General features: G+C 40.1%; 1 protein-coding gene across 1 annotated transcript; it reads right to left on the reverse strand.

Annotated features, from left to right (window-relative positions):
* Positions 1-9,278: 9,278 nt before the first annotated feature.
* LOC116710866 (piggyBac transposable element-derived protein 4-like) lies at positions 9,279-10,493 on the reverse strand. Its single transcript, XM_032550150.1, has 2 exons — positions 10,083-10,493; positions 9,279-9,991 (listed from the first exon to the last, which is right to left on the reverse strand). The coding sequence occupies exons 1-2, from the start codon at positions 10,201-10,203 to the stop codon at positions 9,279-9,281; spliced, it is 834 nt and encodes a 277-aa protein (XP_032406041.1). The 5' UTR covers positions 10,204-10,493.
* Positions 10,494-27,995: the final 17,502 nt, after the last annotated feature.

Below are 27,995 nucleotides of genomic sequence, written 5' to 3' on the forward strand. Positions count from 1 at the left end.
TAAATAAATAAACGAACGAGTGGATATGAAATGTAGATTGTTTTGATAAAGGAAAAAAAATGAATTATTTATGTCATCATGACAACATGATAATTAGACGCATTAACACAAAATAGTGCTCTTCAATTATTCAGCTGCGGTGTTTTTGCGAAGGAATGTCTTGTAGCTCGTTGAAAACCAGAGGCGGCGCGCATATCTGAGCAGCAGCATTTCCATAACAAGATCTAAACTGCATCCAAAGCGGTGGAAGGTTTTGGAAATCACACGACAGAGAGAAAGACAGAAAGAAAGGTGCCGAGGGTTTCTGGAAACAAAACATGCCGCAAATCTCCACTGTTTTTACCTGTGGAGGTTCAGAAGAAGTGCGTAAGCTTTTTGACCGAGCGTGTTTGAAATATTCAGCACAGTGAGTCACGTAGTTGCACAAGGTTTAGCACAAAACACTTCTCTCTTTTTTTTCCTTTTTTTTTTGGCTCTTTTCACACCAACATGTGAAACTCCTCATCAGTGCTTTAAACTCCTTGGTTTCTATTTTTCACTGCTGATTTCTTCCCTGTTGATAGCCCAAACATCATTACAAACACCCTGGCAGGGCAGCAGGAGTAGCAAAGTGATAACAAGAAACACTTCCTGTTTCTAAACCCATTTGTTAAAAGGCCAGTGTTATCTATTTTCTAGCCCCAGGGAATAATTGTCTAATATAATCAAGTAACTATGTTACCTTCAGTTATAAAAATGCTGCACAAATATGACTTAAAAGAAATTTGACTTCATTATTTAACAGAACAAAGTACTTCAAAAGCATATTAACATGATAAACATAAACAATAGAAACACAAAACAAATATTTTTTTCTAAATAAACAAAGAAAAATGCTACATATATATCAAATATGATTTAAAAGAAATTAGATTTTGTAATTTAACGCCTTGAAATTGGGCCTCTGTCTCTTTAAGAAGCTCCTGCTGTTTCTGAAACTCCGCCTTCAGGAAGTCGTCACAAAATGGCTCCTCTATTAACCCTTTAACAACGTTTTTACCAGCTTGTATAAGCTACTACAGTAGCATGCTCAGTTCCACCAGGGGATTGCTAAATGCTCCTGGCTAGTCTGAAGGAGCTGAGTGGGGGAGTCGCAGGGAAGGGCAGCTCTGTATTTTTTTTTAAACTCGGAAACTTGGAAACTGTAGCTACGAAGGGGAATTTTGTCCACAGCTGAATGGTCGCCGTGGAGATTAAAGGATTTCTCAAACATGCACGAAAGAATCAGGGCAACACTCCAGCTATTTTTTGACGACGGAATGCAAATTTTTACGTAATAATGCGCAATAATAAGAGGTTGTCACATGGTTAACTCACATTAAATTCAACCAGCACTTCACATTAACAGCGAAGCTCACTGTGTTGTCTCTGAATAGACTGCGTTTATCTACACTGATCGTCAGATTGATCTCTTTTGAAACTGATCTCTCATTATTACTTGCCTGCTTTAGTTAAAAAAAAACACCCAGCTTTTAAACAACAAGCAGTCCCATCCCGCATCTCCAAACAGTTAATGGATTTATTAAAAGCATGGCAAATGGAAATCATGCACACAGTCTAAAGTAAAAATCAATTTCCTAAGGAAATTAAATTAACGAGTGATTAATGTCAACAACAAAAAAACTGTTCTATGCATTTAATAGACAAAGATTCATTTGATGAGCCTTATAGCGTCTTGATTGAACAATAAACAACTTGAAGATGAGTTTCTGCTCATTCAGACGGCTTAAAACATGCCGACTGCACTGACTTAACATCAGGAGTGAAGATTAGTTTTAGTTGCTCTCTGCTAAATTAATTAGCCGTCAAATTGATTGGGGATGTTTTTTCCAGTAACCATCAGCAACACTAACTAACTGAATCTGTTGTAATATCTGGGTGAAACAGATTTGTGCTCTACGAAACAAAAAGCAGAGAACCCTTCGGCGATCTTGTGATCACACAGAAACAGATGGTCGTTTTCTGCTTCCTTTATATCAAGTCATCTTAGAAATCACATAAGAACATTTTTAAAGAGCTAATCCACATAAATGCTGAGCGATAACTTGAGTGACATTCTGACACCCACATTAAATATGTTCCACTTTGGATCCCGCCAGACGAATGGCTTTCCCTCCAGGATGGCAGCGGCCACCGAATCTCTCCGCTTCGCGGAAGATTTTGAAGGAAATTAATGGACAATATAATCAATTACCTAGATCAGAAGAGTCAATCAATAGTTTAATTGTAGGGGATCCAATGCCCCAGCTGGAATTGATTCCATTCATTATGCAGCCGTGGATTAATCAAACGTAAGCAGCGTGAAGGAAGAAGCCATGCGAAAAGGGTTTGCGGCGGAAAGCAGCAACGTTTTTGACCACGAGGCGCACACCGTTACACCCAGAGGTGCACTGCTGTATTAGATCACAAAGGAGGTGAAGACCTCTGAACTGGATTTAAAAATCTTTTTCCCACAGCTTTCCCATCGCTGGCTTGAAATAAGCCCCTCTCATTGGAACTGAACAACAGATTTTGTATGTTTCCACTCCAACCGTCCCTTAATCAGTCAATGTTTGTCAGTTGTACGTTTTTTGGGGTCGCATAAGATGAAAATCGTATTTTATTTATTTTTCCTACATGTTTTAAGTGCACAAACTCACCGAGCAGTTTAGTAGAGCAGACGTCTCAACGCAGTTGTCCCCGGTTTGATTCCCTGTCCCCAGACCGTACGTATTTTCCTTCTTCTTGTCAATCTCCTGTCGAATATATATTTATTACTACACCAGTGTCACAAAAACCTTAACAAAAGTTTTTGAGAGCTCCTCACTGCAATGGTTTTTGGGTAAACTGTAGCCCTAACCCATTCCCTGAAGGCATCGTTTAGGACTATACACATTCACAGAGACAAAAAAAGAGGACTTTACCTGTTCATTCACACACTCCCTCCCATTTTCATTATTGCCTAAAATCTACCTTTAACATTTACAAGAAAAAAAATCTCAGGTGCAAATTTAAAACGTCCCCCCGCCCCTCCACCGTCAGTAAATAACGCCTCATTAGCAGCAAAATTGAGAGTCCAATCCTTTATAATCACCCCCGGATGGTTTATTTTAATTCTTCCGTCTCCTAAATTTTATCTACCGAGAAGCAACTTTAAACAAATGCAACAACAGCGGGTGAGACGATTACCGAGTTTACGTCCATCTGGAGGTCCAAGCCCAGTCCTGACCTCGATTGCTTTGGTTAAAGGTTTGTGTTCTTGTTCTGGGGTCATGGATTGCACCAGTCGCCGATTTATTTACACACAGAAATAAATAAATAAGGACAAGATTTCCATGCCTATAATGTCACAATGTATAATGCAGCAGCATTAGACAGTGTTTGCCTTACTCTTCACTTAGTTTGCAGAAGCTTTAGTTACATTTATAGTCTTGAGCATCTGCCTCAACTTATTTTCATGACAGCTGAGGAAAAGGAAGATGGAAATGCAGGCAAAAGAAGAAAAAAAAATATTCCAGCAGCCGAGTAAATGGAGGATGTGGAGATCTGAATTAACAGATGTTAACAAATCTTTGTCTAGTGCTGGAATGCTTCTAAAATGCAATGTGATTGTTCTTTTAAATACAATTAAGCAAATGTGTATTTTTGCTTAATTAAATTGAAAGGAAAAGAAATCAACGACTCAGATTTCAGCAGCTGACACCTTTATTATCCGCCTTCTCTAAACTTTGACAATACATCTTAGAAAATATCCACACGAACACAAACTTACGCCTCAGCCGCAGTTTCACATTAACAGTCGTCTGCTTATCCGCCGTGTTGTCTCTCAGGCGGCGATAACGCTGAAGTGCCGTCATATCTAGACATAAGGCAAATACACACGAGTGTCTGAGAATTTCCAAACTGAGAATGGAAATTACTCCAAATTATTCTGATTGCTCTCAAGAACCTTGGAAATCTAGAAGCACAAACGCGGCACTTGTTGTTATGCAAATGAGTCGAAACTGGTGAGGCTTGAACAGCAGCGAGAGAATATTAAATTGGTGGAGGGGAGAAAAAAAAAACAAAACATCATCTCTTTTTTTCTATATGCAAATAGATTCCATGTTTTCAGCATTCTCTCCACCTAAATTGAATATAAGAAATTAGTGTGAAGTAACACAGAATAGGAATTTTAAACACTACAAAAATAAAAAGATGTGAAGTGACAGTATCTCTAGTCAAGGCATTGGTACAAAAAGCCACCCAAAACCTACCAACTGTTACAGTTATCTATCCTAAGACTGATTCTGTATTTTTTTTTATTTATGTTCTAGGATTGCAGTAAAATATTACAAGTAGTAGCTGTATAGCTGATTTTCTTAAGTATGGTTCTGGTATTAGGTTATGAACAGTCCATATCTTACCAGCAGTTGCTAAGGCGCCAACATACTTCATCCAACGCAGAACAGTCGACGCAGTCACGTGGTTATGGGCATTTTGTAAATGGTGCTCTTTTACTTTTATGAAACGGTAACAGAGCTAGCAATGTCAGTGGACAACAAAGTTACAATTTCCAACCAAGAGTTTTCAGCTATGTTACAGTCTTACTCAGGAACGGACTTAGAAGGGTGTGGGACCCTGGGCTTGAGCCAATGTGTAGGCCCTTTTTAATCATGGTTATACAGTTGCGCATAACATGCACTCACTCACACACACACGCGCACGCACACACACACACTCCCGCCCCCCAACCAACACACCCATACATATGTATATGTATACATGTATGTATACCAACAAAATTCTAAAACTCAGCCTCTGTTCTCCTTTGCTCTGCCATGTGAGAGGGCCAATGGACAGTCCTGGCCCCCAGGTCAGCTCTCCATTTGCACGGTTTACAACGTTCACTCTATGGTTGCCTACTTAGTGATTTTTTTGCTATATTTTGCACACACACAAAAAAAACCAGCAAGTCAGGTATTTTTTTTTCTTTTAATTGCAATTGGTGCACTGCTGCTTTCTTTTTAAAATAGCAATTTTCCTGTAGATCGGTTGATTACTGTCATCAATGTGAAGAGCATTACTACAAACAAAATACATTTACGAGTTATTAAAGAAGTACTTCAGCATCTTGAATATGTCTACATATTCGACAAAACATTCCTAAGGAAGAAAAACTGGACAGTATTGTCTATTCATCCTGTATATATTGTATTTATTTATCCTTCTTCATTTTTATCTATTTTCATCCGTCTCCCTTCCTCTTTCAATTTTTATCAACTGAATCTTTCTAATTATTATCATGTTTATTTCCTTACCAAACTCAAAGTGAGGGTGAGTATTTCCCCTCTGACAGCCAAACCTGGTCAAAACGTTTATTCTGTGGCGACTGGATTTTGGCTGCGTGTCAGGCCTGGGCCTGTAGCAGTAGGACAGTTCCTGCTAGCTGGAGAGGCTAAAGCTAGTTCCGCTTTTTTAACTTCACGTTGAGCGCGCGAGCAGCATTGCTTTTCTGTGACTTCCGCTGTTTCCTTGCTCTTTAAATAGCTCTCTTGCGTGTATCCACTCACGGAAACCCGTTTCAAAGAATCACTGACTTTTAGCATCGTTAAAAATACGACACGCAAAACAAAACACTGCCGCGGTGGGTGGAGGATAAACAGAGCCTGGGGTTGGATGTACTCACCACTTGTGAGCTGGCTTTCAAAGCGCGAACTGGAGAGGAGACATTTCTGGTTTTTTGTAAACCTACTCCGATGCTTTAAAATGAATATCCATATTTTTGACAGCTCCCTGCTTCTTGCTCAGGCCGAACGTCCGTAACGCCTGAAAGCTACACCGTCTCTGACTCCGCAAGCACCAGGTCAGACAGAGATCCAGGTTCTGGCGGATCGTAGAGCCGCTGTTAGCAAGGCAAACGTTTCGAGAAGCAGAGAAGAATTATGGTTCTGTTCCATGTCCAACATGAGGTTTAAAAAAAAATCCTATGTTCTTCATTACCTCTCTGTCGCGTTCTTTTTCTTTCGTTCCTGCGCTCCGCTGTCATACTTTCTGTTGTCCGCCATCTTAAGAAATCCCTCCCTAATGCTCCGCCCCAACGCGTCAAACTTGGACCAATAATAATCAAGCATTCATGATGGACGTTTGCCAGAACCAATCAGACAGTTTTTCAACAACACCGCCAAAATTCTTTTAGCCAGTGATAAAATTAAGGCATTCTGACCTTGTTCATTCACAAAAATACAAAGCATCTTTCCGGGCCCCCAAAGCGCTGGAGCCCTAGTTTGGAGCCCCGGTAAGCTCATGCTAAAATCCGGGCTTGATCTTACTGTTATAGTATTTAGTGACCAATCGTACAACTGTACGTCATTGCTTATCGTTCACAAAAACAATGACAACAGACTGGAAGGGGACTAGTCGAAGAGAAATGTTGACCTTGTTATTTTGTGGGAAGATATTGCATAGAAATTGATGGAAGAAGTTCTAAAACCACCATTTCACATTGCTTTCATAATTAACAATTATGCTATTTGGTATTATAAGCATCAAAATGGATGGGCCAAAGTCACAAGTTGCAGTAATTAATTATTGCATTCATAAATAAATGCCTGATATATTCTCTCTCTCATTATTACTTAACTTAATTAGCTTCAATCAATGAGGAAAAAATGTGTCTGTCTTTTTCTACTTGATGTATAAAAATGTTTGGTTCTGCTATGGGTAAAGAAACCCTACATTTTTATTTTTTAATTAATTAATTGATTTATTTCTTTGCAAGAAACTCCATCGGCAGCCCCTCTCTAAACATTTCTGGGGGAACCACTTATGACGTGATTGCAAAACTCACTTTGGGTTGCACCTTTAGAGCTCTGCTCCTTTAGTGCCTCACCCCTGAGAAGTTGTGACGCACAACTGCCCTCGGAGGTGTAATGAATTTGACATGAAAGGCTGTCTGAAGCGACGGCGCTCGCAAATATGGGCCAACATCAACACCACTCAACAGACGCTGCTCTTCAGCTGAAGGGGGGCTGGGGCAGGAATTGTAAAAGGTGGCCTGTATCTCAGGCGGACAGACAGCATTTACAAACCCACCGAGTTTCTGCTCCAATAGATGACAAAGAGCACGTCTCTGTTGTGTGCAGACACTGAGGTAGCATCATGTACCAGATGGTGCGGTCTCATTCAGTGCGTGGAGGAGTGAGTAAGGCAGGAAACTGGAGATGTGACAAAGCTGAATTAATCAGACTTTGGGAAAGGAAATTGGATCATATTTCTCTTGATGTGTAAGTGGAATCGGGTTGAGTCACTGACATGTGACGGTTGTACAGTTTGCGTGCTACGGATTTTAGTTTTACAAAGTATTTCAACTCTTCTGATTGCCTGTATGTGAACTGTTCAATTCCACCACCCCCCGCACCCTCTCCCCACACACAGTATATTTTTTATTGCAGCAGGCCGACCTCACTTTGAAATATGTTGAAAAATCCTACCTTTAATATGAGGCCTCGTTTACTCTTCACTTAAACTGCAACATTTTTTTAAATTTAATCTCCCCACCCACTGAATTAACATCTTCAATTTAACATATTAAGGCTTTTCACGCAGGGATTTAGCTGGCTGGGGTGCTAACAAATGCTATAGCTAAGGTATTCGATTCCACCACATCCTTCATACTAATGTTTTATGAAGTTAAACCACTCTAAAACGTTTTGTATCAACCAAGTACGTAACAATTTATCAGTCACCACTCTGGCTCATAGCGGTGACTGTTGTGAAAAGTTATTTTAAAGGCTTTTTCTTCAAAGTGCTTCGGTTTGTATGGTGGACATTCATAGAGCAGAGAGTGCTCTCTACTGCCTCCCTCCTTTGAGGTTCATTCAGTGGCCAGTCATTGTAACTGCAAGTAAATGTCCTCCAAATCCAAGATGGCTGACAAGAGCCAAACTGTTTGTGTGTGTGTGTGTTATTTTTTCGAATTTAAATCCAGGCTTGATAAGGACAGTATTGTGCTAAAATTAAACCAATTAAAATGTCTTTGTTTTTTTGTGAAGCCTGTAATGGCCTGGGTCATGAACCATTTTATATTTTTGAGCTACATCATTTGTTAAGTGGGTATACAGTTGCTCAAAATGAGTGAGTTAGTTTTTCCTTGCCATTAGGCTTTTTTCCCCCCTATAAAGTCTAGTATTTCAGCTAGGCTATCTGTTCTGCTAATGCACTGGTGTGAAAGTGAAGGCACTATAAATTTTACCCATTTAGTCTTGGTCAGGGTCCCTTGAGGGTCCAGGATCCTTGTTATCTTCTTTGAACAGAGGTAACAGCCTGAGCTGGGTGTACAGTAAAATACCAACATGTATCTGTGTTTAAAAACTCTTGGGTAAATCAGCACAGACGTGCTGTTTTCGTGCCTTAAACTGCATCAAAAGTCCCGGTTTCAAACGTGAACAGAAATGGGTCCAATATCCCCCGGAGGAGTAGCTGCTTGTTCGCCCGAGAGACAGAATAAGCTCTGAGAACTGGTAGGATCATGAGTATCTGAGCCGAAATCTGAGGAATAAACGCCTATTTTAGTGTAAGACAATTTAAACTATGTGCTGGCTTTTCAATGAGCGTTTGACAGCTCCGGTGTTACGCCGTGTCTTGTGTGTGGTAATTGGTGACAGCTAGATGTCTCAGGAGCCGAATAACTTTGAATAAAAATTTTATCATCTGGTTTTAGAGGGGGGAATGAATTAACAGGTGCGCCGTCTCTTTTTATCATCCAAGAGCAAATCAATAATACTAATTATACATAATATTGACAATGGTTCTCTAGGCTGACAGTTTTACACGATATGCATCTATAATATTCTAGAATCACACACTGTCCCAGTGTCAGGCGATTGGTATTTTCTCTCATAAAACAGCATTAAAAAAAAAAAAAAAAATCATGTTTTTAAGATGATCAAAAAAGAACAAGGTAACCTGAATTAAGTCACTTGAGTTTTGAGTTTTAGTGTTTAAGGAAAAGTTGATTCTTTGAGAAGTAGGTGTGCAGCCATATATCCAGCTGTCAAGACAAGACAGGACGTTATCTTAGGTTTTGGAGAACGAGACAAGACTTAAGTGATATTATTAAAGTGAAACCCATTTTTTAGCTAATGGGGAAGAATTTTTGTTACTGAGTGATGCTGTCCACTTTCCAACGTAAAAGGTGTGATGTATCAGGATATCAGGCATTCCTTGTGAAACTTCAGGCAACTTCAGGCAATTTATTTGAAATGCTATACTATAAAATGCTATGTAGGTATTAAATTATTATAGATGTACTTTGATTTCAGGTCGCAAGCCACCCAAAACTTGATGCCAAACTTGTCCGGTTTTGTTGCAATGTATTGCAGGAAACAGCAGCGAGTCTTTGATGGAAAAAGCTGTTCATCAATAGTGATGTGTCGACCAGGGTTGTAGGATGCGATGCAGTTGGTGACAAACGATCCCCAAACATCGGAGATTGCAGCAAACTTATCGGTCTCCGCTCGCTCACTGCGTGTAAACATGTCATCAAAGCGTAGGTGTCGCATGATGTCTTGGAAGCGGTTTCGGGCCATAGTTGCAATGATCCTTGGGTTTGCCAGGTTTGCTGACCAGCTGTCACATAGTGATGGAACCTTGGTCACCCCCCGCAAGATAATGACTGAAATAAATGCCATTTGTTCCGGGAGATCCATGAACCAATCCTGCTGCTCCGTGTGACGTGCATGTTGAGTAGTCCATTCTTGAATGCTACGAAGCATGTCAAGAGTGATAAAACAGAGGAAGCTCTGAAGGCGACTCCGGATACTTCGTCTGGCCTTAGCGCTTGGCTCTCCATCTGTGGCGTACGGTTCTATTGGAGTGAAATGGAGATGTGTCCCCACTTGTTCTTCACGCCACACTGTGCCATCTTTCGCGGTCTCTGACGGCTCACTCCCCAAACGAGCTCTCTTTTTTGGTAGAGGGAGAGTCTCCTCATCTGCAAGATAAACAATTTCAAATTAACTTTCTGTTTTGTTCTAAATAAAAAATAGTCAGGAAAATAAAATAGGTAGGTTGAGAAATCTAACCTGAAGACAGCTCAGAGTCCGAATCCGGTTGAAGGTCTATGTCTTCTCCATCTGAATCACAAGGGCTGGCACTGCTCTGAATCAGTTCCAATGCCTTCTGAGCTGTGAACCTCGTCTGCATTTTGTTTCTTGTGAACTAAATAGGTGAAGCAGTCACCTATTTATACTCCACAGCACAAAAGGCTGCATGCAAATTTGCATGTGCAAAGTCTCCCAGATCTCTTTTGCTTACACTTTTTGCATGATTTTCCACTCCTACCTTCTGGCCCGACGGTCAATGGCCACATGTACAATTGAAGAAGGGATGCTAATTTGAGCCATCAGAGTCGTCAGTTTGGACTCAGGGTCTTTTGACCCTCTTTCAGGACTTCAGGGGGGAGGTCGAAAACCCTGGTAATGACCAGATAAGGGTCATTTAACATTTCTACCTTTGGAGCCCAGGGATGGGTCGACTGACCTGAAGGATTTTAGCTAGCATCCTATAAGATAGATAGATAGATAGATAGATAGATAGATAGATAGATAGATAGATAGATAGATAGATAGATAGATAGATAGATAGATAGATAGATAGATAGATAGATAGATAGATAGATAGCATTTGCAGCTCCCGTGCAAAAAGTCACATATATACAATAAAAATAAACAAACACACAATAATAATAATAACAATATATACAACTAAAATTAACTAAAGGCACTCAACCACACCAAAGAAGTAGCAGCAGGTCCAATTATGGCAAAATGCAGATGATGTGACAGTGCAAAGTGCAGAACAATATGGCTGTGTGGGGATGGGGGATATGTATGTGTGACTGCGAGGCTATGATATGTGTGGGAGGGGGGGGCGGCAGGGAGTAATGGCTCTGACGGCTGTGGGAAAGAAACTGTTTCTCAGTCTATTTGTTGTAGTCCGTATATTCCTGTACCGCTTGCCTGATGGCAGCGGCACAAACAGTCTGTGGCCCGGGTGGCTGGAATCCATGGCTATGGATCCAGCTCTCTTCTTGACCCGGCCTATGTAAATGGAGTCCAGGTCTGGGAGAGGGCATCCCACAATGCCTTGTGCTGTTCTCGCCACCCGTGTCAGTTGTTTCCTCTCCAGTGCTGTGCAGCTACCATACCACACAGTCATGTTGAGGCAGAGGATGCTCTCGATCGTCGCCCTGTAAAAGTTCACGATAATAAGCTGGTTTCAACAGGCGCTTTTGTTCTGTAAATAAGGCCATTACTGGCGCACCAAAGCACAATGAATTAATTATAATATTTTAAATGGAGAATTAGAAATTTTACAGCCAGGTACAGCTGTGAGCAATGACCAGAAGTATGGACTATTCACACTCCTACCTTCTGGCCTGACGGTCAATGGCCACATTTACAATTGAAGAAGGGATGCTAATTTGAGCCATCAGAGTCGTCAGTTTGGACTCAGGGTCTTTTGACCCTCTTTCGGGACGTCAGGGGGGAGGTCGAAAACCCTGGTAATGCTATTAGGCATCGTTATATCTTAATTCCAATCATTAGATGACCACAAAGTGTATATGCCCGTATTATGTGTCGAATTGGCATTAGGCATTGGTGACAGACATCGGCCATCTTGGCTCTGTGATAGTTTGAGGCAAACTTGTAACAATATTCCACAAAGAGTTAAGTGGACAAGTTTCACAAGGCATTTGATTACGATACAGTAAATAGAACGACTGCTTATGTCCACACCTCACTCTCAAGTGATTTCATAATTGTTTGGTTAAAGAAAATAACTTTATTTAAGGGGTAAAAACATACAGCAAATTGCCACAATCACCACAAGTTTATGGTCGGAGTGAATGAACCTCATATTCACTGCTGGCCTGGTACCAAACGAGGCCGTGAGGAGCTGGCCGTGGTTTGGGATTGCGTGTGAGTTTAAAGCATTGATAGAAAGTGCAGCAAAGACAGAAATCAATATTTGCAAGGATGAAAATTTCTTCAGCTTCCAAGCTGGCTGTCTTGAGGAGTGCAGCTGCTATTCTTCCCCGCTGCTTTCCACTTGGTCCCTTATCTCGGGATAGAATCCTTCATTCACTCTGCTTACCCCAGAGCTCTTTATCATACAGATTGAAAACAGAAGGGAATTGTCAGGAGGTGGATTACGTGGGGATGGAAATTCACCGGTTCCCGTGAGGACCACCCGTGGGTTGTGTACTTATGCCACTCTCTGAGCTTTGACCTTACCAGATCTCTTTCATTAGTGACATTGTGTGTATTGCTTTCAGTTCCTGTGAGGTTGTGCCAACCACTGCTGATGCTACTCAGAGTTGATAAAAGATGGACAATTTCACATCTTTCTTCCAGGATCCTTTATTTCTTCTGGCTTCTTTTGTTTTCGGATACATAGACCTCCAAGGTCTTTTTTGTCCTTGGAAAAAAGACACATGAGAAATTGTCTATTGCTTAAACAGTGCACTGAAAATTGCATGTTTAAGTAAAAACTACTGAGACCATTATTGGACTATGAATAGGAGGGAAAATCTGACTAATCTCCTCAGATGCACTGCAGAAGCTCAAATGTGGCCCCTGAATGACTCAAACTGCAGCCAACAACAAACTTCTGACAAAATTCTGGTCAGGATATTTGACTACTCTTCTTGGTAGAATTAGAAAATAATATTTATATAAGAGTATGTCTTCTGGCGTGGACTTGACGCGGTCTTAGCGAGGCGCTCAGGAGGAGCAGGTCAGATGCCACGGTCGGACGACGGGGTGAGATTGTGCCGTCAGACCATCAGTTCAAGAAAGCACACAAAACTAAACTCGTAAAAGTGTGTGACCTCACTGGAGTGCACAGTCCAAAACTCGTCCAGATGACACACACTCTTAAAATCACTTGAGGGTTAAACAATGTCCTGATTTGTCCAGTAGGACTGAGGTCTTTTAAAATCCCAAAACATTCAAATAATTTGAGAATTGCTGTTTTTCTTTAATATGACATCCACTTAGTGCAGTGGGCAGGGTCAATTGAAAGATTGTTGCCACCATCGTGCTTGACAATTGATAGAACTATCTTACATGGAAACACTACCCTGACTCCTTCAGACATACTTTCTCCTCAATCTTTGTCTCTTCAGATCCTAAAACTTTTCACCAGAGGGCGTTTTGGGTTGTCCATGTGGGCAGCTGCACATTTCCATTGAGTCTGAGGGTATTGATTTAGAGTCAGGGTTTATTCCATAGCATGAACCCATCCAGTCAATGTGGACAGAAACCGGCTTCACTGGCCATAATAACAGCAGCTAACATTAAGCTTTTGAGAGACTTTTACCATCTTGATAGGGTAAATTTAACCAGATATTACTTATTTCCCCCCAGACTGCCCTGCTCCCTTTCCAAAGAAAGTAGACCCAGGAGTTTGAATGGGAGTCTGTGCAACCTGTGGGCTTTTGGTCCAATGAAAGCTCAACATAGTCTCGTGTTCTGTATTGTTTCGGTTTTAACATGTAAATGTAAAACAACAATGTGACTCAGCTACTAGTAACTGATTTGCAAATATTACTGAACATCTTTAAAGAAAAGGGACCTTTATTGGAGACAAGTCCAAAAAGACAACCTTTATAACAGTTCCTCATTATAATATTGAAGTTGCACAGACTAATATTCAAATTATGAGGTTCTCATTCCCCCAAAAGGGGGTGTGGATGTTGGACAAGACAAGTCAAGTTTTTGTTTTACTGTTCTTGACATTAACAATGGAGTTTAACCCTCCTGTTATGTTCGTTTCTAGGGTACAGCAAAAATGTTCGTGGGTCAATTTGACCCAGGGAGTGTTTAATCATGCAATAGTGTCAGAAACCAAAAAATTCCTCCAAAACATTTTTGTATCTGATTATTAACTCCAATACTAACCATTTCAATCAATATTTGTGCAATGATGTTTTATTATTTCTCAGAAATTAAGGATCAATGACGACAACCTGCTCATTTACTCATTTGGACATAAAAAATGGAATTTAGATTTTTAATGTCCAATGAAAAAAACCTAGACACAAAAAAACAATAATTTCCTTGAAGTTGACCTTTGGTAAATTATTTTATATTATACTTTTTTTTTTTTACCAAAGGGTGATCTTTATAATTGAACTTGAGACACACATACTGTTCTGGGTCAAATTGACCCGCTGATTAAAATCAAGATAAATGAGTCATGCAGAGAGTATTTATGTTTTTCTCCACTTCTGCTGAGTGTCCACTCAGTGTGGGTGGAGTTTGTCCACAGGAACAGAAAAGATTCCCGTCAAAGGTTGTGTGAACACCTGCTTTCTCGCAGTTTCCTAGTGAAGTAAAGAGAATAGTGAGAAAGTGGGCTTGTGTGTGTGTGGTTGCGTGTGGGTGTGTGTGAGTGTGTGTGTGGTGAAATATGGTTCATAACTGCAAGGAAACATATAGAATTGGACATTATAAAATCTTTTTTTGCACTTTAACCTGACTGCCGGGTCAAATTGACCCGAACAGTATCGATGTAAAAAGTAGACCTAGGGTTTGGTACAAATGTGTAAAATGAATAAATTTTCAACTTATGTCTAGAGTGCACCTATTAAGACAAATAGAAAACGTTTCATGCAAAAAAAATGCTTCTATTTATTTTTTTTTAATTTGTAAATTTTAAAACGGGTCAATTTGACCCGGAACATAACAGGAGGGTTAAAGTCCTTAACGTCTTAAAAACACAACATAGTAACCAATTATGAAACAAGCAATGTACATTACATTCTGTCAAGTGACATCATCAAAATTATCCAGCTACACACAAAAAATATGTTGATTAATGTTCCACTTAGTACTTGACGCGGATTTAAAGGGGCTCAGTGTTTCTGCATCTTTGGAGTTTTGTGGAAGTTCAACAAGGACTAAGAATATGGATGCTTGACTTCATGGAGGTATATGCATAATATTTTTATCCTGAGTTTTGTGCTCCCACATCTTGAGTCTAACTATAGACTTTAAAAGCTCATAATCCGTATGACATTGGTGGGCGGGCATGAACTTCTCACCAGGGCCGTAGATCAGCTCAACAAAGACGCCAATCGTTTCCTGCCTAGGTGTCCCCGTTTCCTGGACAGCACAGCTCAACAGCACATGCAACCTATACGGGCCACTCCATCAATGAGGCAATCAGTCTGGTCGCCACGGCGAGGATGTGAAAAGCAGTGGATATGAGGATACGGGTATCCAGCATTTAGCTGGATGTATCCGCAATGGCAGAATCCAGCTGCTTCTGCCAAAACACTTATGTTTCAACAACAAGCTTGTGAATGCAGCCATGCTGAATAAGAACTCCCCCCCCCCCACCTCATCTTAGTTAGCATAATCATGGATTTGTTGCTCCATGCATTGAAAATGAGAGAGAAAGGCAAGCAAACTCTGTAGGAGGAATAAACAGGATGAAATAATCAGATAATCTCTGTAAAGCAACATTTACTGTACTTGTGGATGCAATTGCTGTTTTATTCTTAATATTTCTCCACAAAAAATACCTCCTCCCTCACCACCACAGCATATTTTGATTGCATTAGGCTTTGTCAGAGCGTGTAAGTGCACTTTCAATCAACATTATGCTATTAGTAATTCTCATTATATTATTCTCCTCCACACAATCCTCTCTGTGTACGCAATAATTGCAGACAGAATGGAATGCGTTTGGTGTCATCAGTGCAAATGAACTGGATTAGAGGCCTGTGAACTGGTACGACTTTCTCCCAGGGGTCGGAACTGTAAAAAGTGTATAAATAACAATTTCTTGAACCGTTGCCCAACTTGGGAGATCAAGATTGAAACTCATATCCGTCTTCGAAGGATTCAACATTCCTCCATGAAAGCCACCTTTTCTTCTTTGTTTTCTGATGAAATGTGCTAAACAGCAGCTTCACCGGCCTCCACCTGTTGGCGCGCCGTGTCGCCTGGACGTCTTGCCGCGGCGGTGAAACATCGCTTGACTCAGGGAACTCACGCATGACTCCTGCCATTTTCCCACAGGCCGACATTGTCCTGTGTCCCTCCAGCTGGTGTCTCCACCACACACCAGATGGCCCTGAAATGCATTCAGTCTTTCAGTCTGAAAGTGACAAATCTGTCACATGATTACGGACGGTATGGAGGTGGCTGAGTGGTTACTGCCGTTGTCCCATTGTAAAACCGGGTTGTTCGTTTGTCTTTCTGGACTTTTTAATTCTTCGTCCTGTGCTTCTGAAGAAGATTTGCCATTTAAAACAAAATCAAGTATAAAACACAGAGCGGTCGCCCATAGGCACTTACATGATTGACTGCCGTTTACTCATATGGTTGGTCGTAAGTAGAGTTGTTGTCATGTTTCTACACTGCAAAAACACACAATTTTACAGAGTGTTTTTGTCTAGTTTCTAGTGTAAACATCTTAGTACACTTGAAACTGACTTATAAGTAACTTTTCAGCAAAATACAGGAGCTTGTTTAGAGTCAATAATTCGCTTTTCTTGATGGAAAAGTACTGGTTCCATTTCACTTATGGAAAAAATGTCTTATTAGTGAACTCATCTGCCAATGGAAAAAGTACTTTTTCATCAATATTAAGTAATTATTGACTTGAAACAAGCTCTTACGTCTTGCTGAATAGTTTACGTATTTGCACTAGAAATTAGACTGAAAATACTTGGTAAGATTTTATGTTTTTCCAGTGTGTCACTCCAACCTTTTCATAGAGTTTGTTGAAGACTACTTTTATCAAAGTAAGTAACTAGAAAAACTGGATATATGCGATGATATCAAACAACCCAGGGCAGTCATTCTGCCCTGGAAAACCCAACAACATAAAAAAAAAACCCAGTTGAAACAGCTATGGTTGACCGATGATTGAAGCCCTCAACCAGAATAGATAAACAAGTATGTCTCGTGTTTGTTTTCCTCCTTTTTGACTTTTACCAGCACAAATATGAGTCCAGACATCCAGGTCCAAACATGACCTGGAGCTACTGCAGTACTGATGTGTTTTTTTTGTATTCTTATCTTTTGGGTGTAATCAAAAGAGAAGACTGTAGACACATATAAATATAAACTCTGATGATAAAGATGGAAAAGCGGTAAATGTGTTTATTTGGTTGTGGAAGTTCACTATTTTATCAATTTCTAAAGGCTTTACACTTAATGCCTGGAGTGGTGTACGATCAAATGTAGAACGACTGAATCAATGCGCTATAATATTTATAACTGTATTGGCGGAGTATAAAATGAACTTGCTAAATCAATGAGAAGATAAGGCGGACATGTTTTACAAGGCATTAGAAATGAGTAAGAGGCTCACAGGGAAATGCTACCAAACCCTTGTTGTAAATACACATGGATCTACACGCTGGTTGTTGGACTCCAGTGTTTCAGGTGAGTATATTTACATTTCAGCAAGTATACCATTGTCTGTATGTAGGCTTTTCTTTGCCTTGCTTGGCATCAGTTTGTTGCAAGACCGTTTCTTGCAACGAAAGGAAGGAAAGGAGGTCTTGTCAAACCTTCAAGTATTTATTGAAGCCGAAGAGGAAATATCGACGACTCTAAACGTGCAAAACAAAACCATTCAGTCTTCTCTGAAGCCATTGCTGTCTTTCAATATTTTAAACAAAAGTTATGTTGAAATATGCAATAGTCCATTTCTTTTTTCTTTTTTTTTCTCCACCCCATTGCTACCAGTATATAATTTCATAAAGGTCAGCAGAGTCCGTGTTGCGTCAGTCAGAGGACTTGGTTCCTAACCGGTAAAAGATAGACTGCCCCCTCCAGGTCTGGGTTCAGTTTCTGCCTCAAGCAAAAGAGTCCAACTACCTTGATGTCTTGTACATGATTGATGGCATGAGATGGACAGGTGGACTCGGGCGATGCCGACGCTGCTCCAGTCTGCCGTGGTGAATTAGAGCTAAAACAAAAAGGGAAACTGTTGTTTTATTGTTGTTTCTTTTTGTCAAGAGAGAATGGAGGAAAGCTGCTGCTGCTTCCCATTAACAGGAATTGAATGAGTTTGGGCATCTAATCAAAATACATCTGTAATTTTATTTTTAAAAGTTTTTTTTTTTTCCAGGCATATATAGCAGAAGTGGCAGGCCTCAAACTTGCTGGGGAGACTTTTAATCAATTTGGGACAAGGAACATATCGGAATCCCCCAGATTTGGTCCTAGTCATGCTGTAATAAAAACGTGCATATTTCTCAAATTTGCAAACATATTTAGGGGTTTTGGAGGTGTCTTTAAATATTCCCAAATTTTTATATTGTAACCTAATTTTTATTCAATAACGATTGACACTGTGTAACATCCGGTGTGTTTTATAATACAATTGAGAAAGTGAATTATAACAATAAATTTCTAGAACTGAGAGAAAACAAGTTTATCACAACCTAAAATTACATGACGACTACTGGGACGCAAGCCGCGTTTCCATTGACCATGAAATTGGAATTACAAGAATTTACTTGCATATTGGAAACACGGCAATTTTGAAAAAATGTATGTTTTTCAATGAAAAACATGAGTTGGGTTTTTTTGGCAGTATTAAAATTATTGTATTTCACAAAACTGCAATAAAAACACTTTTTTCGCATCACACGAGTCACGTGATCAATCACCGGATGTTACTACTGACAAAAAAGACGAAGAAGAAGACAGGAAGTGGCAGGACTTTAATTGCGTTTCTTCTTTAAAGGAAACACCGCAAGTGCAGAATTCTTTTGTTATTTTTTTTACATTAGAGGAATATCGAAAGTTTCCACACATTTGTAATGGAAACACAGCTTTAGACACAGACATGGCTATAAAAAGAATATAAGATCATCTATTGATGTGTGTCCTTTATTTACAGACACTGAATGGGGATGGTACGTTAGAATGCTTACAAATCATCTCAAGTTTTCAATTCAACACATGAGCCGTCTAGACAGACTTGGTTTAGACTCCTGCTATGATTACAGCCTTTATTTTGTTGCTTTATATCATAACATGTTATTTTAACATAGCGGGCAAACCTCTCCATCTCCCAACCCCAACTGCCATTATGTGACGGTTAGTTCTTATTATATTTTTGCTAACTTAATTTTATTATTTTTCTTTGAACTTTATCAAAGGGGTAGCAGAAGAAGAGAAAAAAAAACACCAATGTTTTTATAGTGAAAATTAAAGTCTAACTGGAAGGAACAATCATTTTCCTGATCAAAAGATGGCAAAATTGTAAAATGTCTCTGAGACATCAGAGAGTCTTATTCAAATATTCTTTTTGATTTGATCACAGAAGGATAATGTGTTAATCATGAAAAGGAACAATAGTAAATCTTAAAAGTTTAGGGATCAAACTTTTGCAGTTGTTTTGCTAATAATAAGATTTCAATAACGAGTTTTCAGCCAGTTTAGAGTTGCTTTTTTTAGTTGTTTTGTTAAGCTAGATCGCATGATGTGAGCTTGTTTCCCGCTGAACTTCGATACAAGTCTGATCACGCTGCTGCTGCAGCGGCTGAGAACGACATATTTCACGGGACCCTTTTACATCTCTGTTGTCGAGCTCCCAGGAACGCAGGTGAGCTGAATAATTTATCAAACCTCCTCTAGGGGCTGTCTTTGAGTATATAGAAACATGTCGTGCCTCGCAAAAGTATTCGCACTCCTTAAACTTTTCACACTTTGCCACGACACAACCAGAAACTTAATGCGATGCACCAGTACAAATCGGGGCATGTGAACTGCAGGGGAAACAGATACGTGGCTTTCAAAGTGAAAAAGTGTGGCCTGCATTTGTATTCAGAGAACTACTTTGGGCAATTTAAGCCCCATTATCAATCCAGCTGTTTTGTGAAAGCCTGAAATTTATTAGAGATTGTTCATGAAAAAAAGAAAGAAAAAAGAACAGCATTATGGAGACTGAGGAGCACAGCAGACAGGAGGAAGTTATGGAACCAAGAGGTCAATGGTAATAATGCAACATTTACAAAAGAGTTGTAAGAAAGCCATAATTACTCTGGTACGCAGAGAGCTAACAGCGCACGTCGTCCTAAAAGGTCCATCACCATGGTAACACATTGTGGGGGCAATATGCTGGAGGGATTCTTCTCTTCAGAAAGGAGCTGGAAGCAATCCTGGAAGAAAACTTGTTTGGAACTGCAGGAGACCGAAGACGGAGGTTCACCTTCTAGGAGAACAATCACCCAGAACGTACAGCCAGACTTTAGTTTGTAGGAAAAGCTAACCTAAACTGTCAAATCATAAGCAGAAGAGTTTGAAGATGTTCGAAGACTTTTGTTTTTTTGGAGACACAGCAGTGCATAATTTAATCGAAATTATTGGGCTGTGATGTGCAGTTCCACCTGGTGTTTAATTGCTGCTGGCTAGTCTGAAGGAGCTGACTGGGGCCTCGAAGGCGGAGCTTCGTCCATCCAGCCGTTTTGCACAGCTGAAAGGTTGCCACAGGAGATTAAAGTATTTCTCAAACATGCATGAAAGAATTGAAACAACACTCCAGGTATGTTTTTGATGAGGGAATAACATAATTGCATGATTTAAAGCTCAAAAAAGTTGATGTTACATCAAACCGCCCCTTTAACAGCTACTTTTTATAGCTTCAAATCCCAGTTCAACTACAAATATTTAGTCTGCTTTACTTCATTTTCACCAAACTTTCTTCCAAGTGCCGGTGAAGGCAGCTTCAGAACCACCAGATCTAAGCATATGTATAAGGATGGCCCAGTCAAAGTCCAGGCCTATTGTTCCAGTTTAATAGAGCTAGAGGCATATTGCAAAGCGCCGGCTTCAATCCTTGCCTTGCAGCTGAAGCAAAATGTTTTACACAGTATTGGCATACCAATTCAAAACCACATTTCAGTTTTTATCAAGAAATTTTTCGGGAAATATAAAGTTCCAGGGTTAGGGATGCTTTTATAAGGCAGCGCATGTGTAAGAATAATTCATAGTTTTAGGTGAACCATAATTATTAATTAACCTCCCGAAACCTCTGTATCTACAAGGTCTGTATCAAGTGTCATGCTGAGTAGGTGGCTTTTCTTTTTTTTTTTTTTTTGAAAGATTCATTTCAAGTGCTTCCATTAAGATCCAAACTGTCATTAAGAGGTTCTTCAGTACCTCAAAGCTTTTACGACAAAAGACGTGTAACGTGACTCCAGTGAGCGATTTGATACTTCAAGCTGATAAGGTCCAACTGATAAGGGCAGTTGAAAAATGGGCAGCTGTTAACATTTACAAGATTATTATAATTTGAAGAAATTGGAGCCTTTTTTTTTTTTTTTTTTGCTTTTGACAACCCATATCCCAGATTTTGAATTCAGATAACAAGGCCTTCTCAAGCCGCTCAGATAGACGACAGCAGCAGAGTAGTACGACTTAAAGAAATAAAGATGAGAAAAAGAAACGGTGCTAACCTTGAAATGAAATGCAGTCGGGTCTCTGTAGTTTTCCAGCATGGCCTGCAGACCGCTTGCTCTTGGAAAACGGCCAAGAACTCGCTTCACATTTCCAACGGACGCACTGTTTTCTTGTGAAAAGGAAAACACAATTCTCATCGTATTTTTATTTATGACCAGAGCGGGTCTCCAGGACACAAACGTGCCTCCAAGTTGGTGCTGGCTGTGGAGGTTTTTGCAAGTTTCTTGTGGGCGAGGAGGCCGTAAACAAAGAATTTCAGCCCCCATCCAACACTTCTGGGATCAGCCTTAAAAAGTTACCGTCTTGGCTATAATTGGTGGCCAACCTCAGCAGCGCTTCAGAGACTTAACGGGAGGAAACGTCTGTGCTCCAAAATTGTCTGTAAGGTTTTGAAATGAATCTTAATCACTTCCAAAGGGAGTGATTTGAGGGGCGCTTTGAGAGCCGCTGCGCAACCAGTAATTTAACGGTCAACAATACTCTGGTGTGGAACCAAAATGGATGATTACGCACTAACAAAATAATGCAATAGATAAAAATTTTGTCTACATCGATAAAAAGTGTGGGTTGATTACAGAGTGTTCCCTCATGACGACCTGAGCGGGGAGAGCATGTCCCTCTGGATGCTTGCTGCTGCTGCTGATGATGATGATGGAAACATTGACGCACGTTGCATTAATCCCATTCCTTGGTTGTCATGAGGAAAATCCAGCAGCCTTTTAGAGAAAGGCCGGGGGCATGACGGGCCTGCAGTGACCCCAAATGCTGCCAAAGCCACTGACCTTGAAATCTAACTTGTCTTGTCATCATGTTGCTGTATTATGTTTCTGCCAGCTCCTTTTACTTCTTAATTTGTCATTTTACCCTCCCATCTCTGAGTTGGTTGGTCCTTCCATAATTTTCTTGTAACAGGGATCGAGTACGCTTGATTTACACCAATTTATGCCCATTTTTGACCCAACTTCCCGTTCCGAAAGTCTTAGGTACACTTTGATTGTTGTGAAGGCTCTAAAGATAATCTAATGAGATTCTCCTGCCATGTTTGTTGTGCTGAGAGTGATCCGGAATCGCTCTGATCTCAAATTGGGGATACTCAACGTACTGGATCGTCTTGAGAAGATATCGCGCAATCTGGGATGTTTCACAACGAGTTAACGAGAACGCAGCCCGTTAAATGTGACTTGTTGCCAATCAGAAAGCAAAATGATGAGAATAAAACGACGGGGAATCCAAAAATAGAACACAAACTATCGCCGTTGCTTCTTTCCAGTCGGTCATGTTTGCTTCCACTGAAGGTTTGTGAGATTTCCTGTCCGTGAATGAAATCTGTTTTAGTGTGAGGTGTGTACTATCACTAAACTGTTTTATTTATATTTTTAAAAAAAATTATTTTCATGTGTGGGGTCTGCCAGGTTTTGAAAATCAACCAATAATCTTGTCGAGATCCAGGCATACGAATCCACTATTCGTCTCAGCCAGGAAAATTATCGAACCTTTGTGGGTTTTAATTGCTATATTTTGGGGTTTAGGTGTTTAATTTTGAGTTACCAGCTCAAACTATCCAACACTTATCTTTAAACAAGCATCAAATATGAGATTTCTGTCACACACTATTGAGTTTCAGATTTGCTGTCAAAAAAAAAAAAGGAAAAAAAAGCATGATGATAACTGTAATTACACCACTTGACATCACAATCCCAGATATTTTGTCCTGAAGTAGGTGAAACAGTGGCAGACATTTCTGTAATGTGGTACAATGGCTGTATGATGTAAAAGATATAGTCTCAATTGTTTGAAATTAGATTTTTATATTATATAGGAGTTTTTTAACAATTGATTTGGAAAGGCAAACTCATAAAAGACACATGGACAATAGATTTACACCAGTTTCATTTATTAGCATATTTCTATAGGGGAAAGTGTTTTGTAATAAGTGACACTGTAAACTTTAACATTTGTAGCCCAAGCGTTTTTTGTAATGCCCCAGTTGCGATTTTGATTGCAAAGAAAGGAATAAAACCAAGGTTAAAAAACAGAAAAACAAAACATAGCTTAAATATAGTAGTCACGACAGCGCAGCAGTACAAAACAAAGTGGCAATCATTCAAACAAAGGCAGGAGCAAAACAGCCACCACCAATTTATGCAAGTTTCAATCATGTTGCAGTTTTAATCAGGCTTCAGGAGGCTGAAGCAGACCATGCAAGAATGCATGCATATGTAAATGTGGATCTATGTTACGATACCTGACACATCCTTTTCATAACCAAATCTACATTTAGATACAAATTTAAATCGCACAATAGAAAGGTAAAAGGTCTGTATATGGCAGTTTTTTTTTTAGTTTTTTTTTTTAAGACTATCAGCTTGGTGAATGCTCAAAATGTGCCAGTGTGTTGATTCAGATGGTTATTAAATTTGGCTGACTGACAAACAAATGAATGATTTAGCAATTAAAGACATGACAATCACAATTCTATTAGTGTAATACATTTCAGCAACAAAATGATTCAAACTGCTTTAAGTGAAGAGAACATAAAACATACAATAATATATTACATGACACAGTTGTTTTTTTCATTTAAAAAAAGATGTAAAACCAAGCAGGTTTGATTTCCAGAAAGTAGAAAAGTATTTTGATGTTATTTTTAGTTCTGGAAAAAAAAAAGATTTCAGCAGGTCAGACCTCTGGAATCATTTGATTGTTTTCAAAGTCTCTGCTCTGTGGATCTCTAGTAAATCTTATAAAGACCACGCCCACACAAGCCTGTACATTTGGCAAAACTCTTTTTGGGAAGTAAAAACTGAGATTTTCTTTTGCCAAGTGGAGATTTTTAAAACTTCATATTCACAAATTTACCAAAATGATAGTTGATTTGAAACCAGATCAACACTTTTCTATTTCACATCCACCTTACTTTATCCTGAGTCAGTTTTCACTGAAATGTATATGTACAAATGAAAAGTTAATGTCTGAAAGGATAAATAATATCAAAGAAAAGATAAAGTTTTTCAGAAGAACCTCTTTCTCTTGTAGCTGGAGTCAGGAAGCCATAACAGACCCAGCAGGAAGTTGACACCTCTTACAGCTGACATGTCTGACCTCTGACCAGCAGCAACGTCGTTTGTTCAGGCTGCGCCGCCCAGCTGAGCCAGGGAAGAGTCTTCAGGTCAAGGTCACTCTACAGGAAGTGACCATAGGTTCAGCCTATCAAACACGTTGTGGATAGCCTCGACTCGACTACCCAGACACTTTCACAACCATTCACAACATGAGAGCTGTGACCAAATCACCTTCATACAGAGGCTGCGTTAAGAGGATTCCATGAGCGACAACCCGTCCACAGGATAGACGACCGGGTCAGTGACCTGTGTGACCTTTGCAGCCCAATTAGTAAGACTGTCCGATAATGACTTATATCAAGCATGGAGCTCAACATATGATCAAAACTAAAGAAACCTTTACATGTGAGGTGAAGCATCTCCAACACAAGAGAAAAGTTCAGTCGCCTTTAATTTAAGCACTAAGACGATGGATTGAACATGTTTGATAGTTAAGATGTGCAGAGTTTCTCCACAGTGTGTTATAAGCCTGGCGGGCCACCAGGCTTTACTTGTGCCCCCACCAGGCATAGCACTGTTTATTTATTTTAGTCTTTTTTTTTAATGATTGCCTTTTTTAAGACTTTATAGTTGGTGTTTAGGTTTTAATATTCCAGTCTTCCAATAACACAAAGCTATCAAGAAATATTTTTAAGTTTCCTGTCAACTTTAAACATTTTTTACTGAAAAACATGGCGGCCGGCTGAATGAATGACTGCCCTAGCACCCCGTGCACCAGGCTTAGCAAGTTTTCTGAAGGAAACCCTGGATGTGTATTATGATCTTTGCTCAAAATACACTAGAATAAGACAACCTTGGTAATTTAGACAATCAGGTGAATTGCACTTTCTAAATTCTCCTTAGAAGTGAGTGTGGGTGTCTATGTGTTCCCATGCAATGGACTGGCAACCCGTCCAGTCACCACTATGGACAGGCACCACTCGACCTCGCCACCATCCATTAACTAAGTGTGTTAGTTAATGGATGGATGACTACAATTACTAATAAAAATAGTGGAGCTTCAACATAAGGAGATCTTGTTACACTCCTGGAAAGCAAATAAACTCCTGCTAGTCTTTGGTTCCACTTGGCTGCAGTAACTAGCAACAGCACAATGCTGCTGTTGGGACACTCAAATGTCCTCATTCAGAAAAGTCCCAGTTTGCACATCAACGCAACCTTTTGCATCGCCCGGTATATTTGTTTTTCCAAAATGTCAGTAGCTGCGTTTCCACTGACCATATAATTGCACAAGTCAACATTTCGCTTAATGGAAAATCATCAATTTGGGGGGAAAAAAAACATATTTTTGCTAAAAAGTTTTGGCGCTATAGGATGAGAAGGTTTTTCAGCTGTACTGAAATTGGTTTATTTCACAAAACTATAATGGAAACACTTTTTTTCCCACTTCACACAAGCCATGTGATCAAAAACTGGATGTCATTACTGGAACAAACCATGAAGAAGAAGACGATAGGAAGTAGTTAGAGGATCAAGGCGTGGCATGTTTTTTTATAACCTGCCATGTGAAAACATTTATTCATGTGATTTTAATTGTGTTTCTTATTTAATAGAAATGAAGCAATTGTAAAAGTGTCTTTTATTTTGACAATATTGCGGACATTTATAATGTAAATGCCATTAGTGTTGGCTACAATGGGAATCTGTGATGTGGGATTAAAAAAAATGTAATAACACGCTCAATCTTTTAGGAACTGATACTCAATAGAACATAAATATTTATGATATTGGAAGTCTCTTTACCAATTAAAGGCTTGCGTTTTGGGGCAACATCTAATATAGACATTTATCAATGTTTTGCATGGATAATAAGTTCTGCGACAGCCATTACGTCTCTATTATCCTCCTCCGTGCCGTGCCACTTGAAACAGCTCAAAGTTAGAACATTCCACCTTCTCTTCCTGTCACTTCCTTTGCTAACAATTGTGACCTTTCATCTTTTACCGTGCCAATAATTGCAGTGCCGGAGGTACTGGGCTTTAAACTGGTGGAGATGAAGAGCAGGGGGAGAATGAAAAGAAAGATAGATTAAGCCAGGGAGACAAGAAATAGCTGTTAGCCAAGCCGAAGCACACCGGCTGCCCTCTTGAAGTTCCTCCTCTCCCTCCTTGTTTTTTCTCATTTCAAGTGAAATGAAGGCTAATATGCGGGTGCCAGAATGCCTCGTGAGCCCGGCGTCAGAGTGGATTTGGCCCCGCGGCGGCGAAGGCTTCTTCTCATTTCACGGCGGAACAAAGCGAGTACACACACAAAACAAATAAGGAAAAGGTTAACGTATTCCAAACACCTTATCCGCGCCGAGGGGCAGACATGCCAGCTCGTTGACTCCGCCAGGCCGAACTTTGACGGGCGTCGCGGCTCCTCCCCTCGCTCCGCTAAATTATGCGCTCAAACAAAACTAACGCGCCGACGCCGCAGCCTTCCCGGCGGACCGTAGCGAGCCTATTAAAATCACATTGCCTCTCTCTTTCCTACAGCGCGTCCCTCATTAAAGAGGCCCGTGGCGGCACTAAACGAACAGACAATGCTCGCAAGTCACAGATTTGATACAACATGATTCAAATATCAGACAAACCGCCCCAACTAAACGTAATGACCAAGTTTAAAAACAAAGATTCATCGAAGGCTGAGTCATTTCGTACAACAGCCTGTGTGTAATCATGAGCCAGACTGGGTCATGCCGCATTAAAAGCCTCGCGCAATCGGCGGCGTCGTGATCAGAGGGCCTTTTTTCTTTTCTTTTTTTCTCTTTCCAGGGAATAATTACTCACTCTAGCACGTGTGGGTGCTCGCAGTGTGCCCTCCGAGGGCAAATGAGTGGAATGCCAGGGATGCTGCGTGGCGGTGCGTTGCCAGGTTGGCACTGCTCTTTGAATGGCGTTAGGCTCTGGAGATAGAGAGGCACATGCGTCCTGTGCAAGTTGCAATAATTCTCTAGTCTAAGAAAGAGAAGGAGCATGAGATGTCACACGACTGAATCAAAGCTGAAGCTAATTTAATCCTTCTTGTTTCAATGTATCCTTTGTTGGACAATTAAACGAACACCTCCCCTAATCGATTTTTCTTTCCTTGCCGAGGTTTTATTCACCTTTCCAAAAGTAATTTATAAGCGAGTCAAACAAGAGACTTGAACAGCTTTTCTAATTAACATTTCTCTAATCTCTGCCAAGTCAAAGTGACTGTGCAGCCATTAAAGCTGCAGTATGCAACTTTGATTTATTTTATTTTTATTTTCTTACATATTTGTTTAAACTGTCACAATGTCATGACAGTATAATATGAGACATCTGTGAAAAATTTTATACATCTGCCTTCTCCCTGTGCTAACTGGAAACAACCAATTAGATCCGGGAGGAGGGTCTTAGCGCTGTCAATC

The sequence above is a fragment of the Xiphophorus hellerii genome, chromosome 2 (genome assembly GCF_003331165.1).
Source record: "Xiphophorus hellerii strain 12219 chromosome 2, Xiphophorus_hellerii-4.1, whole genome shotgun sequence".
Taxonomy (NCBI): domain Eukaryota; kingdom Metazoa; phylum Chordata; class Actinopteri; order Cyprinodontiformes; family Poeciliidae; genus Xiphophorus; species Xiphophorus hellerii.

What these genes read in the sequence shown, in the direction of transcription:
- LOC116710866 (XM_032550150.1), bottom strand. Translation starts at nt 10,203, where the DNA reads ATGCAGACGAGGTTCACAGCTCAGAAGGCATTGGAACTGATTCAGAGC. An exon ending in GGACTCTGAGCTGTCTTCAG is followed by an intron (nt 9,992 to 10,082) that starts GTTAGATTTCTC and finishes TTTATCTTGCAG; the next exon opens with ATGAGGAGACTCTCCCTCTA.